Source organism: Psammomys obesus, unplaced genomic scaffold (assembly GCF_907164565.1).
Source record: "Psammomys obesus unplaced genomic scaffold, mPsaObe1.curated_primary_1811, whole genome shotgun sequence".
Lineage (NCBI taxonomy): Eukaryota > Metazoa > Chordata > Mammalia > Rodentia > Muridae > Psammomys > Psammomys obesus.
The window spans coordinates 11,472,198-11,497,737 of NW_026588752.1; the positions used below are offsets into that span (position 1 = coordinate 11,472,198).

Genomic DNA, 25,540 nt, shown 5'->3' on the forward strand with positions numbered 1-25,540 from the left:
CTGGACTCACAGAGCCACAGGAGAGAGACAGGTATAGCTATTTTCTGTTTGTTTCTGTGGATACTGTCAGGATGCTTTCCAGGGTTATAATCTAATTCCCATCTCCACTGCCAGGAGCATGCTATCCTACCTGTCTGAGTCTCCTCTGCTCCTTCATCTGGAAAATGAGAATAATGGGCCCCAAAGGGTGTAGTTATAAGGACTAAATGAGGAAATTCTGCCCCAGCAAACTCCCATGTACTCTTACAACACACGTTTAGATATCAGTTTCTACAAAATCCTTACCCAGAAATGCACACTAAAGCAGATCTGCTGGCATCCATCCCCATTACTCCCTGTTCACAGCATTCATGACATATTTTAAACCAAGGAATTTACTTTCTATCTTTACTACTGAATGGAAAGATCATAGGGACAAAGACTTCATCTTCTTGATCACCTTTATGTGTATGATGTTTAGTAGTGTGTCTGACCTAGCTGTGCCACAGCAGTATTTAAGGAATGACTTCACAGTGAATAGACACACATGATGTGTATTCTAATGAACTCCCCCTCCCCCAACCCCAAAGAGCTGGAGAGATGCCTCAGTGGTTAAGTGCACTGGCTACTCTTGCAGAGGATCTGGGTTCAGTTCCCAGCATTCATATGACAACATACAACAGGCTGTAACTCCAGCTCCAGAGGATCTGATGCCCTCTTCTGGCCTCTGTGGGTACCACACACACATATACCTATGCAGAAAGACACATGCAAACACATAATCTAAACACGATAAAAATCACATCCCTGTGAGAAGGGACAAACTTTGTGGTTTTATCCACATTTAGACATTAAAAAACAAAACAAAACAAAAAAACTGAAGACCACTGGTGAAGGTGGCATTGGGAACCAAGTTGATCTCGCTCCTGAGCTCTGTCACTTTGAAAAGCTTTGAATTAAATTACCACATCATCATGGTATAAGTATGCAGGCTCCACTGGGGAGTTTAGATACATCTATACCCCTGGGCCAATTAGCGTATCCATCACCTAAACATTCATCTATTCTTTGTGGTCAAAGTCTCTCTTCTAGTCACTTTAAGACTAGACTGTGCTACTGATTGCATAGGACAGTCAGTAGGACACCAGAGGTTTTCATCCTTCCTGGCTGTAGCTTTGTGGCTACTGACCGACATCTCCAGGCCTTGGCTCCTATGGAGTGGCACCCATGGAGCTGTTGTCTTTTTGCCCTTTGAATCACAAAACCACCATTCAGAGGAGAGGTTAGGGCTAATCTCCTTTCCCCTGCTCCTGTTCTGGACAGAGGCTGCTCCTGCTGGCATCACATGCATAATACATGAGCCCACAAGAAGGAGAGGAGGGTGTTCCAGGCAGAGTACAGAGAACACATCCATTCTTGAAAGGGGGAGGAAAGGATGAGGGAACAAAGAGAAAATTGAAAAATGACCCAGTTTTTGGGTACTTTTCACTAAATATCTGTGGAAGCCTCATTAGAATAGAATCATTTGATTCTGTGCTCCCAGCTCCTTTCCATAGTTTACAGAATACTGTGGGCGTGACAGCTTCGGGCTATGTTGCGGTGATCAAAAAGCTGCTTCCTTGCTGGCTTGCTTGTCAAGAACTGACTTGAGTTCCTAGCTCTTATGTTTTAAAGGTCACTGCCACTGCCTCTGCTACCACCATTGGCATCACCCTCCCACTACCAGTATCATCATCATCACCATCATCACCATCATCATCAAAATGATGCTAACAAGGGAACGTTTATTAAATGGCTCTATGTTACCAGCGCCCTCCTAAGTGCGTTACATCACTTAAGTGAATGCATCAATTCACTTAACCCTTACAGCTGTTTAAAGAGATAGCCACTAATGGCATCTTCATTTAACACGGAAGAAACGGAGGCACAGAGAAGTGAAGTACTTCGCTTAAAAAAACCACACAATTCATGAGTTTCACATATGGCACGTCCGTTTCTTTGGTGTATTCCGCATATAGATTTTTCTTTCGGGAAAGTTTTCTGAAACCTAAAAGAGTGGCACAGAGGACTAGAGCTGATCCTGTCTTGGGAGAATATCTCTCTAAGTCCACAGATGAGAGTGACAGCCAGACCAGCAGGTTCCGAGGCTGGAATTGCTGACACCAAGGGAACACAACAAACCAGCTGGCCTTTGTATGGTCACATACTGCTTCTCTGGCCCCCAGGTATATGGTCCCATGCTGCCTCCTCAAACACAGTGGCAATAGCCACTTCTCTGCACAGGCCTGTAAGTGGGGCCTGTGGGCAGCTGTGCTACACTCTAAGGGAAATGAAACCTTTCTCTTGATCTTAAACAGCCAAAGTGGCATGCTTGGTTGCCCCGTGAAAGATACGTCACCTGGAGAGCAACCCTCACCTAAGGCTATAATGACACCCTGAACCAAGAGTGTGGCCATGGTTCCACAGGGGATATTGTATTAGCCACTGCAGTTTCTATTCCCAAAACCATTAATCAAGGTGTTGACTTCAGGCCCTCCACCCATGGCTTTTAGGTCTTATTCATTCCTGTTCCTTCAGAACAGAGGCTAACTAGCAGCAGCATCAAACTTGCAGGGCAGCTGAATGGCCCTTAAAGTGATTTTTTTCTCATGAGTTGGCATTTAAACTATGGAAAAATGGCAGCTACTCTGTTTAGCATCAACATTGTGCGCTTTGGTTCACTGGTCTGAACGCGAGGACGTAGGAGAAATCAAGAGCCTTGCTCCAAGATGACCTTTATCCTCTCAGCCCAGCAAAGATACCTCAACCCATCTTCCCAGGTCTCAGCGCAGGTGTCACCTTTCCCAAGGGACACAACTTCACACCAGGTACAGAGCACAGAGTGACTGTGAACACTCTTGGGTAGACATGTTTCATCAGAAGAAGGAAAGAAAACATATATGCAAACAGAAAGGCAAGAGTAATGATCTAAATCTCATGACATTTAGTGCTAAAAGAAACATCAAGAGGCCCAGATGTGGTGGCCTCATGACCACAGGCTCACTGGACAAACTTTAGAGAGGACTCAGACAGGGTACGCTCTGTAAAGAGGAACTATTTCGACAGCAGCTGACTGGTAAGAGTTCCCAGCATGCTCCTGGCCTGGGAGAGCCCCCTGAAGTGGGAGGGCAGTTGGCATTTTGCAGATGTATCACTCAGGTAGAATGACATCCTTGCCTGAGCCGCTGAGCGCAAGGCCAGTCTGGTGGAAACTCAGCATCTCAGACAGGCAGGTAGTAACAGCATGGCCCTGGGTTACTGCGCTAGGTGATTTCTGTTCCCTTAGTGTCTGCTACCAGAGGCTCTAAGGGTTGAAGACTCCCCTGCAGGGGGCTTCTCAGGGTGGGGTGGGGTTCTTCTCTCTCACCCCTGCAGCCATGGGCAGCAATACAGACTTCCCCATCTGGCTTTGAAGAGCATGTTCTTTGTGGGTCTGAGCAGGGACATCACTCTACTTACCCCGGGGACATACTCCTCATCCCCTGAATGTCTCAGAGGCCCCGAGTCTTGGCTGAGCACACACACCAAAATGGCTTTTGGAGAAATTGGGAAGTCATAGAGATGTACTTGAAAGCTTTATTGTAAATCATACTTTAGTGTCTATGACTGGCTGTTCCTCGGCGCCAGTGGGAACAAAACAGTAAGAAAATGTTACAGATTTTGAAAGGTGGCGCCTGCTCAACAGTGAGAAAATGGAAGGCTCCATTTCGGGAGGTCACATTTGCATATGTGCCCCAGTTAAAGCTCCTGGACTTCTCTTCCCTGCCCCCACAACCCTATGCATGTCTTCAGCAACACCTGTGGGCTTCTGTGGGCTGGCATGTGGTGATGGTGGGGGAGGGAGCAATCAGCCCCGTGGTTCAAGGGAGGCCCTGGCAGCTCCAACACCTCACACTCACCTGGAACTCAAAACTTGTGTGTTCTAGGAACTTCTGGTTCATGGTTTCTGCAAACTTGTTGATGGCTCTCAGGAAGACCCTGCAAGAGGAAGCAAGGTTACCCGAGTATCCTCTCTCTTCTCTTCCCAGCAGACTCGTATCTCCCCATATTCCCCCAGGGTGAGGTTGATCATCAGATGTGGACTAATGCAGGCCGACACAGGGGCTGCCGTTGCCTTGCTAGAATTCAAGAACTGTCTGTTTGACTTTTTAGGAATGGGTATTGTCTTACAGTCAAACTATTAGAAGCCTATGGCTGAACAATCCATGCCATCCAGAGATTATACAAAGAGCATTCCCTTCCCCCAACAAGAGCCAAACATTCCATGGGATCCTCTCATCTAGAGAAGGCTCCCATCAACATGTGGGAGAGCACCATTTCAGGGGTCTCCTTAGAAGTGTCTGTGCGAGTGGTATTTTAAGGACGTCATTTTGATAAATGGCATTACACGCTGAATGCGGTTTCATAGCCTGCCTGTTTTCCCCAATAATAAATTGTGTACTCCTTTCATGCCAATGAGTGTGCAGCCACACGTCATCCTTTTTAATCACCAAAGAGCATTCCTCTCTATGGATGTATCACAGTTTATTTAATCAGTTTCTTATTGATGGGCCATTTTGTGGTTTCTCAGCCTTTTTTTCTTTCTCCCATAATAGACCACGTTGCTGTGATCACACTTCCCTGCACCCTGCACTTCCTTCAGGCATCTTGTTTCTAGTCTTTCATCCAAGACCCAGTGCTGGCCAAACATCATCTGCATTTCACATTTGGTACCGGCTGTTGAAGCGTATACCCTCCATGTCTCCCTGACCACCTTGCTCTCTTCCTCTTTCCCAGTGCTCCACTGCCGCCCCCCCCCAAAAAAAAAAAACTAACTGTTTCTACAGCTCATCTTCTCTCATCCTGCCATTTTCAGGAGTAGCCCAACCATGGCCATTCCTGACTTTACGGTTCTCTCTGCCCATGGACAAGCTGTGCTCTCTTTACATTCAATGCCCTTCATGCCTTGGCCCCGACCTTCCTTCCTATGCTCATTTTTCAGTCTTACCCTGTGATTCAGGCTACTTCCTTAGCGGTGAGTGACATGTTTTCATTTTTCAGCCTGTCCCAGTTCTTGTAAGTCAAAATTCTGCTTTCCTGGTGTAGACTAGAGGGTGTCCCATCCAACCTCTGGACATTGTGATGTAATTTTTGTCCTCTGTGTGTGTTGGACCACATTTGGAGCTATCCTGGGACACACGAGGCCCAGGGATGCAGGTTGAAAATACCCGAAGTTTTCACTTCTTTAAACATAACCTTAAAGGTCCTTCTTGTATGCAATAGGCCACTGCCCACTTTCTCTCTCTCTGGGCTGCACTTCTTACTACACTTGATGTCTTAGCTGTCTCCCTGTAGCCAAACTTCTGTTTTAGAGCATAACCGACTTAGAGGCCATGACCCCAAAGTGTGCTCCTTGCACGTGATCCTGGAGGATGCACTTGAATGGCTCAGTGTTGGTTTCCTCCATTGTATCACACTTCCCTGGGGATTGGGAACATCCTTATACTCACATGCTCACTTTCCCAAGTTGTGTTTTCATTCTAAGGCCCCTCATGAACTCCAGCTTCTATCCAAGCTCTCTGCTCTTCACACCAAAGCTACCTCTGAAAGATCTTCTCTCCCCACTCCCACTTCTCTTGGTGTTTTTCCCATGTAAGTGAAGAACAGCCCCCCCTTGCCCTTGCTCCCCCCCAGAAGAAGAAAAAGACTCCGTTCTGATAACCTTGGCTTTGTCTTTGACTCATCCCCAACACTCAGCCTGTCAGCACATCCTCTTAGCATTGCTTTCAGAATAGATCTAGAGCCACCTACTTGACTTCACCCCACTGCTCCAGATGGGGACAAAGCCATAATCATTACTCTTGTGGAGTTTTGCAGCTGCCTTCCAACGGAGACGGACGTGGCCAAGTCTCCTTTGTGTGCCTATGCTTGCGGTTTTGCCTTCTTTTTTCAGTACTGCAGATTGGACTTTAGGCTGTTCTGCATGCTAGGCAGGCACTCTACCACCTTGGTCCCACCATTTCTGACGGGCAGCAGGCAGTCAATATCTCCTTGTCCCCTGAGTGGCTGGTCCAGGGAAATACCTACAGCTTGTTTAAGGCACCGGAGGAGGCCAATAAAAGAAGTGCTGATGACTGTGTGTAATAATTTGAGCTCCATTCTGCTTGGGATCCACTAAGTGTCCTTACGCAACACATTCGCTTGTCAGAAGTGCCCCCTCCTAAGAGACAAATAAGCTGGGCTATTAATACCACTCTCATTGCCCCTCAGTGGTTACAATTTGTTCCCGGGTCGTTTATTCCAAGGTACCAGCACTTTCATTCCCCATTCTCCTCCTACAGATGGACTGAGCACCCTGCTGCCAGAGAAATTCCGGAAAATAAAATAATAATAATAAAAAAATGCTCTCAAGACATATGAGGACTGTGCATAAAAATTGCTGCTATGTTTTGGCTGGGCTGAACATGGCAGGTACCAGAGTATTTTCCTTGCGGAGCACTGCTTGTCAATAGGACTGTAGCAGCAGTTCATTAAATCCTTACATGTTGTTGGCTGGGAGGGAAAAAAAAAAAAAAAGGAAGCATGTTCTGGTGCTAGCATCACAGAATTTGGGACATGCACACACCCTTAAATGTTATCTCTGACTTTGCCCGACTCACTGGATTTGGGTCATGCTACCATTCTTTTGAAGTCAGGTTCTTTCCTGCTACACAGTGGTGAGGGAACTCTTTCCTGGAGTTGCTGCAGGCAATGAGGTCTAAGTGCTCGGTGGGTACTGAGCGCTGTGCCCAACCAGAGCCTGCAGCTGCGGTTGTGCAGTGGTTGTGGGGAATCCTTTGGCTCCTTCAGGTTGCTCAATTCTCCTTCTAAGACCAGATGCAAATGGGTTAAACAGACAGCAAACAAGGAATACCTAGCAACCACGTTTGAGCAGGCAGGACCACACAAGGGCAGAAAAGGAAAATCCCCCAAAATCCAGCCCGCCCCATCGGGCTGTCAAAGAGCGGGATTTCTTTGGTTTTGCTTCTTTGCCATTTGCTAAGATGCCTTTGAAATAACATCTATATTTTCTTCTTAAAGACTGGTTATCTGATTCTCTCGATGGAAGTGCATTGAGTGGCTGTCATGTTGTGTATAAACATCTCAGGAGCTGAAATGTGATACCCAAATGAGGGCTTTAAACATTTTCGCTAGCGACAAAGCTATCGGTAACTCCAGGATAGACATTATTTAGGCTGTCAGTTTAAACCTGTCTAGGGCTCCCAGAGAAAGGGCTTGTGCCTGGAAACTGACCAGCCATGTGTGGGTGCATCATGGTGAGAGTCGGGTGTATCCTAGATTCTCTGATAGCCACACGCAGAATGCAAGAACCCCACCTAGCCCTGTGTAGTGTTTAGGCTAGGAAGTGTAAGGTGTTTTTCCGTCTTGGTTTTGTTCTTTAAAAACTGTTCTGAAGTGGGTAGGAATAAAAACACACCCACCCCTCCGTTGCTCCCAAGAGTGAACATGAGCTGTTGAAAACAAAGTTCCTTTTCAAATCTCAACCTCACACTTCCTATCCATGGCGCATTAGCATAGGGTGGCCAGAGTGTCTGCACTGCACCAGACATCGTGTATGGGGCTTCTGCAAAGGTTTCAGAAAGCTCTGCCTGGTCAAGGCCCCACCCTTCGGAGCTATGACCTTGACCTCCCCAGAATCTCACTGGCACCTTCTACAAGAGGAACCAAGTGTGGAGACCCAATAGGATGCAATGTAGGAACGGAACATCCAGTGCCTGCACACGGATGTCCTTGGCAAACATCAGTCACCCTGCTGCCACCGCCTCCTGGAATGGAGGAATCTGTGGCTGGAGGTGCTCTAATGTGACAGCACAGTGTCTCGCCATGGTAATGAGTTGCGTGCCATGAACAAAAGCAGAAAAGGGAGTGGGAGCCCTCTTTTGGAGGGTATCATTCAGGGGAAAAGAGGGCTTCTGTGAGCCCCACTCTCTTTTGCCATGTGGTTCACAAGGTATTTCTGATTCTGTTGGTCAAAACTTAAGGATGGATATAACAGGTGTGTCTAGGATGGGGCTGAGCTCTTGTGCTTCCCTTGAGCCTGACACATGTATTTTTTTTTCAGAGCCTTTAAGCTGCCCCTATTACCCAGTGCCCAAAGGTTCATGTACCAAGAGGTTGGAGAGAAGCAGAATACCCCAGTTTGTCAGGGCACAGCTCACCTGAAGTGCCCACAGCTGTACCCTAGGGGCACAGCAGGTTCACCATATGTGGACTCTTAATAGCCAATTGTACTTTTCAGGATTAGCTGTGCTGTGTGGGGTGCCCCCACATGGGTCAGCAAGAAGGTTCCACAGACAAAGGTGTTTGTCACCAGGCCTGACAAATTGAGAGTGATCCCTAGGACCCATATGGTGAAAGGAGAGAACTGATTCCCACAAACCGTCTTTTGTCTTCTGTCTTTTACACATGCACCATGGCACATGTCCAGTGACAGGAATGGGAAGATAAAAACAATGGCTTTAAAGTCCTATCTATGTGTCAACACTGTCCTAACTACTTTAAACCAATTATTCTTTCTTTTTAGCCACATAAACCCCACCAATCCTCTGTGATGGGGACTATTGCTAGTCCCATTTCACAGCAAGGAAAACTGAGTCCAGAGGAGCTAAGCAATTTCCTCAAGGTCAATAACTATCTAATGAAGGGGACAGGTTGTGAACCCAGGAAGTCATCAGCCCTTTAATACAGTTCCTCATGCTATGGTGACCTATAGTCACAAAATTATTTCATTGCTACTTTACAACTGTTAATTTGTGCTTCTGTTGCAATTTGCAATGTAAATATCTGGCACACAAGATGTCTGATAAACGATCCCTAAAGGGTCTCAGCCCTCAGGTCGAGAAGTGCTGGCTAGAACTTGTCCATGCTGTCTCCGGGCTCTGCTCTCATGAGGGTCACTGCAGGACTTGGGCACATTTCTGGTCAAACTTTTTATTTCGCTTACTAGAAGGAATCCTTCGGGACCCAGAGCGTAGACAGATCTGTGCCCTCCCTGGAGCCTGAGGCACTCAATAAACGTTGATTGACTGCTTTAAGAGAAGCCATAGAGATGTGTTTAAATCCCTAACCCCCATGGAAGTGCTATGATTCCTGATCGAGGCACAGACGCAAGAGGGAAAAGAGAGGTTTCCTAGCATAATTGTGTTAATTTACAACATTATGAAGAATTTGATCATTTAAAATTTAAACACGCCATGTAAATCAGATCATGCTGAATGCTGCATCTTTACCGCAAAGAAAACTGTTTTTACCAGAAAGTGTTTCTTACAGTAGAAATGCCATCACCTTTGCATATACAAACAGCACACAGCTGGAGAGGCAGTCAAAACTGGAAAACTCCACCCACTCCACCAACAAACAGAGATACAGGTAATAGATGACAGATGGACACACACATAGATAAATCAGAGGTGGCAAAGGATTAACTACAGTAACAAAGAGAATTAGAAGGAAAGAGGTAAAAGCAAAGGAAAAAAAGGAAAGAGTAGAGAGAGGAAATGAGGGAGGCCAATAAGGATAGTAAGTTTTTTTTTATAATGTCCAGGCTAACTCAGGGATAAGCTCATTGTACAAATGGATTGTTTCTTTCTGGGGAAGAGAGAATGGTATTTTAGTTGAGCGCCCCACTAAGCTAAATCATGGTGCATGTTCTGTTTGTGTATATTCTGCAAACTAGCTGCATGACCTTGGCAGGCTGTGTTCCCTTCAGGGCTGCTGTCTGGATGTCTGTTCAAGGCTCTCTAGACAAACGTCTCTGGTGCACAGGGCAAAGAAGCCCGGCCAGGTTCCGAACTTGGCTTAGGTTGAATGGCGTCTCTCTTTCTTACTGGCATTGCAGCAATGAGTAAGCTTTGTCATTTATGAGATGCAAATGATAATAAGGTTGTTGTCGTGGGGAGCAAGGGAGCTAATGCAGGCCTGGCATTTATAAGAGTGGACTGATCTAGGCGCTTAACAAATATCAGCTGCTAAATAACACACAAAATGCAGGTGTCACGAGCAACCCCCAAGAGCTCCGAAAATGAAGATATTCTTGTGGCCAGAATATGACAGAAACCTATAGTCTAAGTTATTCTCCTGCAAGGACAAAAGAGCAGGCATCATTAGTGGGAGGTGACATTAGCAGGTACTTTTCTCGCTCAAGACCAAGTTCTCACCGCCCAGTGATGTCAATGCCCTGCTTACACTGAAGTCTGACTTGTTACTAGTGCAAAGGAACAACTCTATCCTCCCCAAAAGAGAAGCACCAAATCCTGTAAAATGGACCATTGTTATCCTTTCTCCAGGGATTAGTAAACTGACACTCTGGAAGGTTGAATGAATTTCTGAAAAGGGGAGGGTAGATAGCAGTGGGCTGTGGTTGTGCAGGCCTGTAAGCCTACGACTTGGGAGTTTGAGGCAGGAGGTCCACAAATTCAAAATCTTCTTCTTTAAGTACATAGTGAGTTTAAGGTCAACCTGGGCAACAGGAAGTCCATGTGGTACCCATCAGCCTGGGTTTAAAAGACACTGAAACGTGAAGACATAAATTTCACTGATGAGAACCACACCTGCTTTTATTTAGTAGGCGGCTCCTCTTTCTTTGGTTCCATTCTAATCTTCTAGGTATGGAGACAGAAGGATCATTTCAATTGCCAGTTATACAATGTAGAATTATGTAGGAAGAGAGTCTCAGGGAGGGAGTTTCTAGATCCTCTGAAGGATTTTCTTATTTGGGTCGAGGTGGAAAGACTCACCTTGAATGTGACTGGCTCCGCTCCCTAGGTTTGTTGTTCTAGACTGTATGAAAGTAGGGAAAAGCCGGCTAGGCACAGGCATACACAGGTTCATTTCCTATCTGCTGTTGACTGGGTGTGGTGAGCTGCTCCAGTTCCTGCCTTAGCTTCCCTACAATAACAGATTGGAACCTAAAATTTTAAGCCTAATAAAAACCATTTCTCTCTTAAGGTTGTTTTTGTCAGGGTATTTTATCAAAGCAACTGGAATGGAGCTACGACAGGCAACATTTCTGGGGCCTGTCCAATACCTGTTCACAGAGGCCACCAAATACTTCTCCCAGAATGCCTGGCACACAGCTCCAAAGGGGGAAACTTGTCTGATGAACTCCAAACCCTGGTCTTGTATTAGCTCAAAACATCTGTTCCCTTTTATTCCAGTAACCTATTCATCCTACTTTTAGCAACTCTGGGTCTTTCTTTAGAGAACTACTTTTTCTGCTACTTTCCTGGCTCCTTGTTGTTTGGGTAGAATTGACCATATTACCTTCAGTTCAGAAGGCGGATAGTAAGATCAAAGCTTGACTTAATAATGCCTTTCATTTTTCTGCCATAGAGGTTTATGGATGAACATGTAGCCCAAACCAGACTTTGAAGATTAGCCTTGGGAATTACACTGCACTGACTGGAAAAAAAAAATCTCTCGGCAGATTTTTCTGGAAGGTTTTTCCTTCTCCCTTTCAATAAAACACATATTTGTGGGGCTATAGAGATGGCGCAGCACTTCAGAGCATTACCAGCTCTTCCAGAGGTCTCTGCTTCTATTCTCAGCCCTCACACAGCAGCTCACAATTGTCCCTAACTCCAGTTCCAGAGGACCTAATGCCCTCTTCTGGTCTCTGCAGGCATCAGGCACTCAAGTAGCTCACTGGCATACAAGTAGGCAAAATATGCATATGCATAATAAAATGAAATAGATACATTTGCAATCTGTAGAGTGAACTTTCATCCCTCTAAATGGAGTGTCTGTTTGAAGATGAAGCCAACAGAGACAAGACAGAGGGAGAGGCATCGATTTCCTCTATCAACATCTCTACACAGGGATACAGCCAAGTATGAAAGCTGAGTCTTTCAAGTTATCTGAACCAATACACTTTCTACTTTCAAAAGTCCAGATTCCTTTAAAAACACCAGTCAGGGAGTTCCCTGTGTGTAGACACAGAGTGACCCTGTATGTGTTCACGAATGTCACTCTCTGAACTAGGACTAGATATAGAGCCAAGTTGCGTGTGGATTTCGCTCTTGAAAAGTTCTTTGTGTAGAGAATGCCCAGTCCTGTGAGGAATCAGTCATAGGTGGTGAGGGAAGCAGCTAGCTAGGCACACAGACAAACAGGGAAAGTGGACTTTCCTGCCATGAGGGACTTGCAGGGTTCAGAATTTTCACAGGGCTTCCAGGAGGAGTCTAGTCTAGAGGGAGATAAGGCATCCAGGCAGAGCCATGGCTTATGCAAAATCACATGCATGTAGAGAAGTAGACAACAGGAGAAGCTGGACATATCCAAAATGCAAATGACCCATATTCTGTCTCCTGGATGATTCATATAATTTGACAGTCTGCCTGCTCCTCTTCTGGCACACAGTGAAGAGCCATGTATAGTAGAGCAGGTAGCCCGTATCTCAATCCAAGATGGCTGACCATTGCCATACGAGCAGCTACACGAGGTCTATGCACCTACACAAGGCTCATGCTCAGAAGGCTGGCAGTACATGGAGCCAGGGAAGAGTCTACTTCTGAACCACAATGTGCCTGAGAGAATTATCATCAGCACATTAGTCACTGCAAAGCCAGCCTTGAACCTGTAAGATGAGAATTCAGCAGGGTGAGGCCAGGCAAGGGACAGGATGCTCCTGATACTGTGTTGCTGGGAAGAACTCCCTCTTTCCACAGTAAGCAGAGATGCACAGACAGATGCCTCCTTCTGCCTTGACTGATTGCTCCTCCCCTCCTGAGGTCCTAAAGATAGTACAGTACTGTAGCTAGGTGTCTATAACACGGTGGCCACTTGGGCATCCAGGGACTGGAATAAGGACTTCCCAGAGATCAGCAGGTATTGCAATCAGCTCTTAGCATGCAATAGACAGATATCAGACTTTATGGAACGACAAAATCATTAATATGTAAATGTGCATAGTCTTCCCTCCAGTCCTCTCACTCAAGAAAATTCTGGTTTTTCTTCCCTACCACTCTCTGGGGACATTTCTGTCTTTGTCAGCCAATATTTGGCCTGTGTGATGGAGAACAGAGGCAGTAGATACAGGGAAATAAAACTAGGAACTCCCGTGAGTTGAAGGAGTCACTGTGGGACTTGAGAAGGAGGTTCCGAGACAGATCAAGAGAACCACAGGACACAAAAGATGCTAGGGGATAGGGTTGTGGAGGAAGGGAATATCAGAAAGGCTGAGTCTTGGGACTTGCATTTACCTTGCCAAGATGGTATTAGAGACACAAGGTGAAGGTTGGAATCATCTGAAATGACTTATCCCAGGTTGTGATTGCTCATGTGGGGTCTGAATTAGTCTTGGATTACACTGATATTCTATGAGATATGATTAAATATTACAGATATAAACAAAAATGTATAAATTATACCTTACACTGACCCAAAGACAGATTCATCTGTAAAATGCTCCCTCCTATTCCTTCATCTCAGAAAATCATATTAGCATATTAAAAGCACCCCCCCCACACACACACAGAGTCCTATAATATGGAAACCTAAAGGTTTCATCTAGTGATTTGGACACCTATCTAATATATGGCACAGAAACTATTTTATTATCTTAAATGAGCTTTAGAATAGTATAACTGTATAATACTCCCCTAGACTCTCCTGTCACAGACAGGGTATTGTATTATAACTGGAATTTGAGAATCACAGAAAGGTAGGGGGAGTATTTAGAGCAGCTTTAAGGCAGACAAGCTCCGAGCTCCGTCTTCCTTGTGTTTGAGCTGCAAGGCAGGTCCTGTTAACCTTTTAATCTCCTCTCTCCCTTCTTTGGCTGCTAATGTTCTCTAGAATAAATGGTGAGTACATGGGGTGGCGTCTGTGAGCGCGGGCCATCTTCTTACCTGTTCTGAACCATGCTCATGGCCATCCAGTCCCCTGGGTACACATTCTTCCCAATGAGGTCCTTGAACATGATGAATGTTTCCATCAAGAAGTCCTGCAAAAGTGCCCAACACACCTGTCACCTGTGTCCCAGGGACAGACTGCGAGTGTCTAGATAGTGGTGGCAGTTTAGATGTCTTCTCTATTTTCCTTTAGAGGGCCAGATTGGGAAGGAGTCCGGGTTTTTCCAAAGTCATCACAGTGGGTTGGAAACGGAAGTTTATAAGTCAGCTACCAAGATTCTGCCTCACAGACACAAGCGGAATATGAATAATGACTAAAAATGAACACTCCAAATAAAGCACTATTGGTTCTGTCTTTAAGAATAAAGAGGTAGATATATTTCCTGGTGATTTCATAGTCATCTTCCCAGAGAGTTGAGAGGCAAATAATCTACACTGTGTGGTATCGTCTCAGGTCATTGAGCAAACACACTATTATTGAAATGAGCACCTAATTAGCAATGCATAGGCACAGCTAATCCAAGTGTCACCTGCGCATATAAGTTTATATGGAAGGGTGGTGACAAGGGTCTTCCTGTCTTTTAAAGAGGCTCAAAGTGGATTTAAACATCCTCCAGCAGATTTTGCAGTATGCTAACCTTCATCTTTAGCTATAGAGAAAATAAATTCAGCACAAATCCAGACAGCAAAGTCAAGAACCACTGGTACTACGAGCGTCTGGAGCTGTAGGTAATGAAGCCGAATCCCCTGGGGTGATTTAGGTAAAGCTTCCAACCCAGAGTGAACCCACCCATCCGAAGTTCAAGTCATGTTCACTGCAGACTCTGCTCAAAAGAAAATCTCGCCTAAAACCCAGTCTATGAAATAGATAAAAAGTAGATCAGCTCCGTTTGGGGTGTGTGTGTGTGTGTGTGTGTGTGTGTGTGTGTGTGTGTGTGTGTGTGTGTGTGTTTATGGTAGGGTAGTGAGGAGGCTATGTAGAATATCATTTCAAAAATATTGCTTTAAGCTAACTTGTGAAATTCTGAAATTCTGAAATTCATTGATTTATATCTAGCAAATTTTGCTTCTTAAAAAAAATCACCTCTGTGGTATAAGGTCCCTGCTTCTGTATCAGCAGAATGGGGTAATGCCTACCTTACAAGGTTACCATGAGATTCAAGCCCATGCTGTATGTTAGATTCCTGGCACAGAGCCAAGCTTGTGAATTCTCACTAAAGGTCTGGTGACAGGGGTGGGTGTAGCAGGTGAGTTCTGAGAGGTGAGCTGGGCCCAGGAATTAACTTTCTCTGTATCCTTGTCACAGCATAGTCATAGCTGTCTTTTGCTAAGTGTTTACTGTTACACTTATGATTCAAAGCCTTGTGATACTGATAGTATCATCCCTAGTTCACAGACTGGAAAGAAAAAAAAAAACTGAGGCTTAAGAGACGTTAGCTTGTCTGTGGTCATACAGTGGCTAATCTAGGATTCCAATCTAAAATTTTAGGCCTCTAAGGCTCATGGTCTTAGACTGCAAAGCACTTATGATTCATCAACAGCTGTTTGCTAATGGAAATCTAGATGTGGGAGCCATAGCACCGAAGATTTATTCCAGAAATGAGTTATCCAAGAAATGGAATCAGACAGGTATATAACACATACTTGAGATCTGTAGGGGACCTGCTTGCCCCCAAACTCATGAGAACAAGAGCACAGTATGCTGTGACCCTCATCTTCATTTCTTGGCTCCCCCCTGTCTCCTCCTCCATCACTGCAGACTTACCACAAGGTCTGAGCTGGTCTGGAAGGTCTCAATATAGAAGGAATAGTGTTGGTCGCCCATCTGGTCTAAGATGGCTGTCATGCATGCCACAAAGCGACTCTACAAAACATAAGGAAAAATATAATGGCTCTGACATTCGTCCTTTCCGTATCCTTGACTTCAAAGCTGAAAACATACACCTACCCCACGCCCTGACAAAGGGCCACCCAGCAGTGAAGTGTCTCCTCTTACTGGCATGTAAAACTCCCTAAGAGGAAATGCCCTTACTGCTAATTCATAAAAAAAAAACAAAAAACAAACAAACAAAAAAAACATTAAACACCTGTATATTCCTGCTGGTGTGGTAAGAGCTCCAAATACAGAACTAAGAGGAGATCCATTGCCTCATCCCACCCCTGTGCTGTTTGCACATAGGGAACTGCCCTCTGTGTGGACATTCGGAGACTCAGCCTATGTCAGTCAAGATCCCTAGGGGCAGTCAGTTTCATTTCCCAATAAGTAATTTTGTCTGTGTGAATCCCCACTGTCTCATCTGTTCCCCTATCTACTCCCAAAGGAGTTCCTGGAAAGATCAACGGCTCCACCAGCACCATTAAGTGCATTACAAGTCTCTGCAGAGAGATCAGTTGCTGGATCACCATGAATCAACCAACCATAACAGGACTTAGCACCTACCTGGACTGGCATCTGTTAGAGCTAAGGAAGATAAAGGAGATGGGAAGAGACGGCCTTTGCTCTTTGTGAGTTTATTATTCAGTTGGGAAAGCACGATTGATATCCATGAGGAAAGAACTCAGGTAAGAGGGAAATCAAGGCAGAGAGACCTGAGGAGGAGGTGGGTCTTGAAGGACACCCTGGGAATGGAGGAATATGAGTCAAGCATAGACTAGAAGGCATCAACTCAGACTTCTGTGTTCTCCCTCTGAGAGTTTTAAGCATCTGTGCTGGGACATGCTGGCATATAGATGCAGCCCTGGAGGAGATACATTCTGAAAGCTGGTAAGGAAAGCACTGGCCACCAATCAACCAGGGCTGAGATGACATTCTCAACTGTTTCCTCTAAGATCTTAGAGCGGCTATCATCTTGGCCAGAGGAGAATTCACTGAGGCCCTGCCCAGGACAGAGTTTTGGAAGGTAGCCTGGATGGTGATGGGATATAGGAGGCGTCCAGGGATTCCCACTGCTGAAGATAGGCTTGCAAGTTTCATTTTGGAAAAGAAAATATTAAGAAGTATGGTACGTGCTTGTGTATGCATGTGTGTATGCATGTATGTGTGTGCGCGTGTGTATTTGTATGTGTCACAGACGGTGTCCTTAGCTTACAAGGTTCTCATGTTATTAAAAATATCAAATATGTGTGTATATATGTGCCTGTAATCTGTATACCAGCCAGCCTATAGTTCTGTTCTCGTCATGGAAGAACACTGCTAATGACTCCAGGAAACTCCCTTGGCATTCCGTAGCAGGTCTCTTAAACTGACTAAATGTGTTCCATGCTGTCATTTGCCAAAGCAACTCCCACTGACACAGGCCCTCATTTGCTTCCTGGTTCTTTTCAATTAGGAAGTTAGGGGTAGCATGCTTTCTCAGCCAGCAGGGCCAACTGTGTAATAGAACCAGGTGAAAAATACAGGGTCCTCACTTAAAATTTATTTACAATTCTGGAACAGCTGAGTGGCCTTTTAAAATAAGAAACTCTGTGATTGAGCAGGTCACCCGCACAGAGGCTGGTGACCACTAGACTCACCCTGTGTGGGAGACATGGGTATCTGGCTGAAAGTCCCAAGCTTGGACTCTCAGGGGGCTCTAGCCACTTTTTGTACATAGGAACTCAAAGCTTTGGGGCTCCACCTGCTTGGTATTTCATGCTTAAACCTCCAGGGGGTGGTAGCGAGTTTGTGAAATTATTCGTCCCTTCCATTCCAGGCTGAAACAACCGCATCCTGCCTAACTTAACCAGGTCCCGCTGAAACCAAGAAATGCGTTTTATATCTCTGATCGGGCTAGACGTAGGAAGGGAAAATTCTAGAGTTTGAAGAGATAGATTGTGAGTGAGTGTGTGTGTGTGTGTGTGTGTGTGTGTGTGTGGGTGCGCGCGCGCGTGCGTGTCCATGTGCTTCCTCTACTCCCTTCATCTCTTCTCCCTTCCTTAAAGAATTCAGCCTGTGACCACTAGAGGGCTTTTCTTTTTACATGGAAGCTGCCGTGCAGTTTGCTCGGCTTTTTATTTATTCCTACGTGAGCAGACCCACTACACTTCTTGCATATAAACAGTGAAAATTACAATATAAAGGGCTTATTTTTCCTTCGTTTGGAGTTATCTTGCTGCTGCTCAAAGGCTGTCTCGTTGTACAAGGAAGGGGGCGGCATCCTCTGCAGGTAATTCCACTGCTTTGAGGTAAGAGATATGGCAAGGTTTGATTCTTTTTCTTTCTTTCTTTTATTTGGATCGGTATCTCGTAGGGAGAAATGCTGTTGTTTCTTGGACAACACTTTACTTGAAATCTTTGGCTTAAATGAGTGCTGAGATTGTGAGCTTGTGTGGGTGTGTGTGTGATGAAAATCCACCATTGTCAGAACTGCAGGCTGCCCCAAATGCCTAGATCCGGAAGGCTTGTTATTCCCAATGGCTTGATTTGAATTGGAAGAGGAGAAAATGCAAAGAGCAAACCTCAGAGGAGCTCATGTTGCTTGGAATTACCTCGAACAGGCTGCGGTCTCTTAGGATTTGTTTAAGGAAACTTCTATGTTTTTTTTTTTCTTTTTTTAATATATAATGAAAAAGAGAGAGAGGTTTTCCATTCTTCATTAGAGAGTTTGGCCGTTTTATGAAATAAACCATTATTGTTTTATTAGGAGTCAGCCAGTGTATTAGAGTTCACAGATCAATCAAAATCACTTTTACCAGCTTGTTAATTGCTATGTCCCGATCAGCACATAGAAAAGCCCAGTAGGGTGCCTTTTACTTGGATTTGCAGAGCACTGTGATGGAAGTTTAGACAAGTCACTTGCATTTGCCTGTTAATCCAAAAAAAAAAAAAAAAAAAAAAAAGAGTTTTCTTTCTAACCGGAAGCATTCTGTTTTCTACCCCAGCACCTGGCTCACTTTGGTATCTAACAGATACCTGAAATAGAGGGAGCCACAGGCAGCAGCTTCATTAACGGCTCCTCTCTGTCATTTGAATTGAGTGGCATGCACGCTTTGTCATGCAACGAAGGAATAAGGGAATCGCACTGTGCTTCTCTGATGGGTAGCTTCTTTTGAAGATTGTCTTCCAAACGGTAATTGTGTCTTGGCCCTCTCCTGTTTTCACAAGTTGGAGACCATATTTTCATACCTGCCTAAAATGCTTAGAAGAATTGGGGGCAGGGGGTGACAGTCAGCCCTGACAACCAGCACAGCCCTATAGCTGACGCTGCTCAAACTTTATATCGTTAAAAGTTCAAACTCCCATCGCCACCAACAACCTGGAAGAGCCTCAGTATTGCGTGGGGGTGTTCGGTATTCGGGGACTTAGGGGATCCCCTGTAATCTGAGCCAATTAGAACCCTCTCCTTTTTCTTCCTGGCAGGAATTCTATAATCGACATATATTTACAACCAAGGCATGAGGCAGCCACTCATCCATACCAAAGCAGCATGCCAGGTGCCTGGATAGGAAATTGCTTCTTAAAACAGAGTACCAGTGGGACTTGCATATTAAATTCCTGAGAGAAATTGAATCTGAGACTCTGGCGCAGACCAGGCAGAGTCACCTCGCTCTAATCGGGTGGTTTAAAATGTGGCTAATGAATCACAGCATGAAGAGACACAGCTTGAAACTAGGTCAAACGTGTAAAAATAAGTACAATCATTGCAGGCACTTGGCTGATGAGGGGCTACTTAACCCTGTGGGGGGGGGGACCATATCTGCCACACAGGACCCTCTCAGCCATCCAAGACAATCAATTCTTTTAATTAGTCCAGCACGTCACTACACTCAGAGGTCTGGCACACCTGGGAGAGAGCCGAAGCTCTGAGGGAAAACAGTCAGGGTCTCTTTACTATGTGCTGGCAAGAGAACGAACAAGAGAAGAGCAATAGTGTGTGAGCAGCAACGTTAGATGATTTCAGTTCTGGTAGGAACTCTCCCGAAATCACTATCCTGACTCTTTTGCATTAAAAGTCACTTCCATTATCATAGTATTGGAAATACTAATAGTTTTGCATACAACATTTGATTTAACCATTTCTACTTAGCAACCTTTGATACAAACACACACCGAGAAAGAGAGAGAGAGAGAGTCAGGACTCTTGCAGTGCTGGAGAAAACGGAGGGCAAAGCAGGTAAAGCAATCATTTACTCTGCTCTGACAAAGTAAAGGAAGGTGGTTTGGCTGCTGGGAGGCATCCCTCCACCCACCTGAGATTGGTGGGAGAGATGCAAACATAGAGAGAGGGAAAGAGTCAACCTCAGGAGCTTGCTGCCTAAATGCCAACATTACTATGAGATAGCAGCTGGTGACACGTTGCTATAGTAACTTCAAATAAATAACGCACACGACCAAAATAAAATACAATATAGAAAGCTCAGAGGAGAGGAGATGAAGGAAAGTTTGCAGGGCCGAGGAGGGAGGCTCAGAGAGAGAGGAAAAGTTCTCTGGACAGGTCCTACTTTGGAGACTTAAAAGTGGCCAAACGCAGCTCCTGGGCTGCTCCTCTGCTCACCCCCATGTCTGCTATCTGCTTATATAACAGATTTTATTCTTGGATTAAACTAGTGCTGTCTGTATGGTGGAGCCAGGACTAACTGGAGGTGGGAGGTGTCAGGAATAGCAAGGGCTCTGAAACCCATTCATCTTAGAGCTTCAGTCAGGCCACTGGGAGTTGTAATTTGGAAGAGTCTTTAGGGAGGCTGAGGTGTCAAGTGTGCTCTCTTATAGCAATGCCAAGTTCCAGCTACAACGCTGGGTGTGGGGGGCAGGTATACAGCAGGGTGGCTAAGGCTGTGCTCCAAGGAACTTACAGCTAGTGCTTCCTGGATGCAGAGCCACAAACGGGGTGGGGGGGGGGGGGGGGGGGAGAGAGGGCCTTGAAGCCAAGCAGCCAGGGTTCTGATCTCAGCTATGTGCCTGTGACCTTGAGCAAGATCTTGTGTGGCTTGCTTCCCTAATGTGCCAAAGAAGATTTTTTTTAAAAAAAAATCTCTTTATTTCATATGGAGAAGAAAGATTGAATTAATTTATACAGGGAACCTAGAGGGTCTTCAGTAAGCACCTGCTATTATTATTATTATTATTATTATTATTATTATTATTATTATTAACTATCATGCTGCTGATTGTGGCCCAGAAAAACACACAGAGTAAGCGGGTAAAATTCCCAGCACAGAGAAAATGGTAACTGTCTACCAGTGACAGTCTGCAAACTCCTTAACTGCTCCCCATCCATCGCAGCTTGGCACCAGTGGCTATGTGCCCTTCAACTTGGAGTGGCCTTTGGTAACCATGTCTCAAGTCCAGCTGCTCAGTAAATAGAGTGTGTGCCTCTTGGAGCAAAACATGCTGGGGGATTTCTTTACTTGTAGACACGTGCTGGAAGGTAGGAAAAGTGACTTTGATGTTCAAATTGTTCAAAAGCATGTCTTGTGGACAACTCAATCCCTCAGCTATCCGGCTTCAGGAGGTGCCTGACTCTGTGTGTCCCCTAAACTCCTTGTTGCCCAGAGGTGCTGCTGTGTGTGGTAGATGAAGCCAGTGCCCTTCCTGTTTAAGGAAGTGAGCACACATCCAGGAGGCTTGAAGGGTCTGTTTCATGTCAAAGGCAGAACACCATGAGAGGACAGAGGTGCCTCGTGGATGCTGTGCCTCTGTGTACATCCTAACGTAGCTCACCTATGCGTGATAACTCCAGGAGGGCTAGCACTGTGCACCCCTGCCAGACACAGTGGGCACCAATGACAGATTAACTCTCTAGATAAACCAGGGCTAGAATTGCAGGCAGTGTCTCCTTACTTGTCAGGGAAGGATGAGTGGGGAAGCCTGAGAAAGGCGGCTTTGCCTCAAGGCTAGGAGAGAAGCCTGCATTCCTCACATACTCTTCCCTAGTAACAAACACCTCTGGTCCTAGCTGGAGCTTGGGTCTGCCTGTGAGATCACTATAAATCTTCCAAACAGAACAGTGGGGTATTTTGTGGCAAAGGAGAATGACAGGATGGTAGATCCTATTCAGTCCTTGTCCCCAAGACTATGATCATCATCTCCCTGAGACTTCTCAGCATACACATGACATAAGCCGTGTGCCCATTTTCTGGATGAAGCACATGAGAAGCACGAAGACAAATAGTTTGTCTGGACAGACGTTTAGTTTGTGGTGGTGTAGGAATTCAAATCAGGGCCTTTTACGTTCAGAAACCTGAATTTTCATGGGCCTGTATTTCTATATCACATCTTCTATGTCGGCTGTGTTCAGCAGAGAACTATGTCTTTATTTGCTGTATTTGCTGCTGCATTGCTAGGATCTAGAATTGAACCTGAATATTGTATAAGTTTGATAAATATTAATAGAGATTGAATTTAGCACTGAATTCTCTATCTCTAAAAGAATGTTATGGGGACCCTCTTCCATAAACTGAAGAATCAGTCAAGTATTACACCTTTGATTTAGCAAAGGCCAGAAATCTAAAAAAATTTGTTCCATTTCTCAGATCCTGTCAAGCTCCAGTGAGTTAACCCTTTTACACATTCCTTAATTCAACAAAAACTTCTTGCATACCTACTGTGTGAGCACCCACTGTGTGCCCAGCATGGTTCTAGCTGTTGAGGCTAAAGATGTGAAGATTATCAAAAGCATTTTTTTAAGATGCTTTCATTCTAGGTGAGTGTGGCCAGAAACAGGAAGAGACATCTGTAATAATCCAACACATAAAACAACTGTAGACGGTAGACAACATATAGAAAATGCTCTACTAAGGCAATATGAGAAGGTAATGGACAGGGACAGAATGTAAGGGCACTTATTTTGGGCTGAGTAGACAGTGGTAGCTAACGTCTGAGTGAGAATCTGAGTGATGAAACTGACTGAGTAAGAACTTGGAATGGCATCATGGGCCCAAGTGATGAACAGGATCAAGGAATCTGGGGATATTGTGAGAGCATCCATGAGACAGAGTGAAAACTAGGATGGCCAGAAGCTAAGAACAAGGAACAATGACATCCAAGGTGAGGTCAGGAAGACAGGCAGAAGTCAGCTCCCAAGAGCATATGGGGTGAGGGGCAGGAGTCTGCTTTTCTTCTTAGTGCAGGGGAAGTTCTCAATCTGAGTTTTGAGAAGCTTGCTATCTGCCACAAGGCTCACTCCATGAAGTTGCTTGTCTTACATGCCAACCCATCTCCAAGGATCCACTGCAGCACTGTTTCCAGGGTCGTGGGTTTGTAGAACATGTAAGTTACTCTTTAAGGCCCTTCCTGGAGCCTGGTTGGTGTCATCATTCCTTAGCAAGTGCTTTTCACTAACTGATTATTCCATAGCACAGTTGGGCGCTCCTGAGGGAGCACACTCGGACTCCAGTTTGACATCAGTTTCAGTTTCCTTCAGATTCAGTGTGCTCAGTTCCCTGCTGTTCACCGCTGAATAAACAGAAAACGACTCCTGGCTGTTCTCAGGCTCCAATTAAAACCACCTGAATCTGGGGGAGGCCAACTTGCTGGGAAATGGGCTATTAATTGAGATGGTTCTTTCTTTTTTTTTTTTTTTTCCTAAACAGAAGATAGTTTTTCTGACTTCATCCATTAAAGTGCGGACAGAGAGCAAGAGTGTAACAATTTTGATTGGGAAAAGAACAGCTCCAGAAATAAAGCAGCCTTCTCATTGTTCACATCAGTGGTGGGCTGCCAAGTTTCAGACTAAATTTCCTAAGAAAATCTATGTCGGAAAGTCCCCAACAACAGGGTATAGTTCTCAGATATACACCCTACCCCAAATCAAACCAGAGGCACCGATAGGGTTTGGAGCTTGGGAGACATAGCCTAAGAAGCGTTCCGCCATCTCCTGTAAACATGTTCATCTAAGTTAGATGACTCAAAGGCACACCCACTATGAGAAAATTGGTCACAAAAGGCTATGAAATCTGAGACCAGGGAACTATGGACTAACTAACAACAATAACAAATGCCATTTAAAGGACATTGTGCCAGATACCATGTGAAGTTCTTTATTTCTCCATCTATACAGACCATTTAGAGGATCATAGCAAAGAAAGAGGAAAGAAGATAGACCATTATCAGTCAGACATGCATGTGTCAGGTACAGCGTAAAATATTTTGATGGTCACAACAGCCATTTGTGCAATGATTGCAAATGCTTTTCCTCTTTTACCAACTATGGTGTTTGATCTTGGGAAGCAGGAAGAGGAATGGCCTCCATCAACTGACCTATGGGCATGTCTGTGGGGATTTTATTTGTTTGTTTGTTTAGATTAAGGACGGTCCAGCCCATTTAGGGTGGTGCCATCCCTGGGCCTGTGAGCCTGAGTTATATAAGATAACTGAACTTGAGCCTTGAAGCAAGCCAGCAATCATGTTTCTCCATGGCAGCTGCTTCATTTGGGGACCCCAGGTTCTTGCTTTGACTTCTGTCAATGATAGATTGTAAACTGTAGAACAACTAAACCCTTTCATCCCTGAGTTGGTTTTAGTCAGTGTTCTGTCACAGCAATGGGGATGCATGCCAGAACATCAACATTTAGTAGGTGTTGATGATACTGTCTGTACCTTACAGATGAGGACATCAAGGAGCAGGGAGGTGACAGAACACTCCTAGATCAGCCTGCCTCTCAAAATGCCTTTGTTTTCTTTTCTTAAGGAAGAAAAAAAAGAGCTATTTAAAGCATAAATTAATATAATTAAAATTAAGCAATAACTCAAAACTCAATGAAGCAAAAGAACGGTATATTTAATCTTTGTGCTACTGTCAGACAATTCCAGAATGTTAGGAAACATTATTTGAGGCATATTCCGTGCTCCCACAGGAATGGAAGGAGGGAGAACGGGAGAGATAAATACACACAGTTATGTAAGGTTGGAAGGGTGAAGATGGAGGCAGGCAGACCAAGCATAGGGGAAACACAGCTACATGGACAACAAGCTGCTGATTAACTATGCTTTAAGACTCTCATGATTGTAGGTCCCCATTAAGCACCTCTCCACTCTGTACTATTTTGAGCTCTTTCTGTGGGAGAGAGGTCCTCTGCCACACCCTAGGAAACATCTCTTGTCCCATACTAGTAACATTGCTTGGGATGGAGGCCAACTTTCTTTGACATGCTCTGGAACTTTGGACAAGGTGCTTGATCTTGTCCGATCTCTCTTTGTGAATGTGGTTATGAATGCCAGCTCTAGGACAGAGGGGAGGATGAAGTCAGAAGTCACAGGGAAAGGGTCCCCTAAAAAGACCCTAACATGCAGCTTCTTGCTGGTACTCCAGGAACTTTGTGTTGACCTGTCCAATTCTGCTTCCAGTTGACTGGAACAGGCTGATTTAAACCTCCCTGTGGATCCAGGAGCCGCACTGCAGATGACGATTTGCACAGCGTCTCCTTGCTTTTCCCTTGGCAAAGCCTCCACAGTTAAAGGCACAGAAGGTCAGACAGGTAGATATGTTCATAGACAGCTGGGCCAGGCCAGGCCAGGATTTTCTGTGAGGAAGACTATGTTGTGGGTAAAAGGATTCCCTCAGTTACCACCCCACCCCCCCTGCTTCCTGAGGACTATGGAAGACTAAGAACCATCTCTTGTATCTTACTTTAAATTTCAAGCTCCACTTCTTAAGCCAAGCCTCTGCTGGTACCCCCTTCTCTCTTAGCTGTCACAAGTGAGAAATGGGGTTGCT

At 45.1% G+C, this 25,540-nt stretch overlaps 1 protein-coding gene across 1 annotated transcript in view; it reads right to left on the bottom strand.

Annotated features, from left to right (window-relative positions):
* Dock2 (dedicator of cytokinesis 2) overlaps nt 1–25,540 on the bottom strand; it is a 403,875-nt gene that overhangs the window by 65,468 nt on the left and 312,867 nt on the right. Inside the window, exons 28-30 of the mRNA XM_055604610.1 lie at nt 15,673–15,771; nt 13,905–13,999; nt 3,918–3,996 (exon numbers count right to left, since the gene is read on the bottom strand). Of these exons, the coding sequence (XP_055460585.1) occupies nt 3,918–3,996; nt 13,905–13,999; nt 15,673–15,771 (273 nt within the window). The remainder of the gene's footprint in view (nt 1–3,917; nt 3,997–13,904; nt 14,000–15,672; nt 15,772–25,540) is intronic.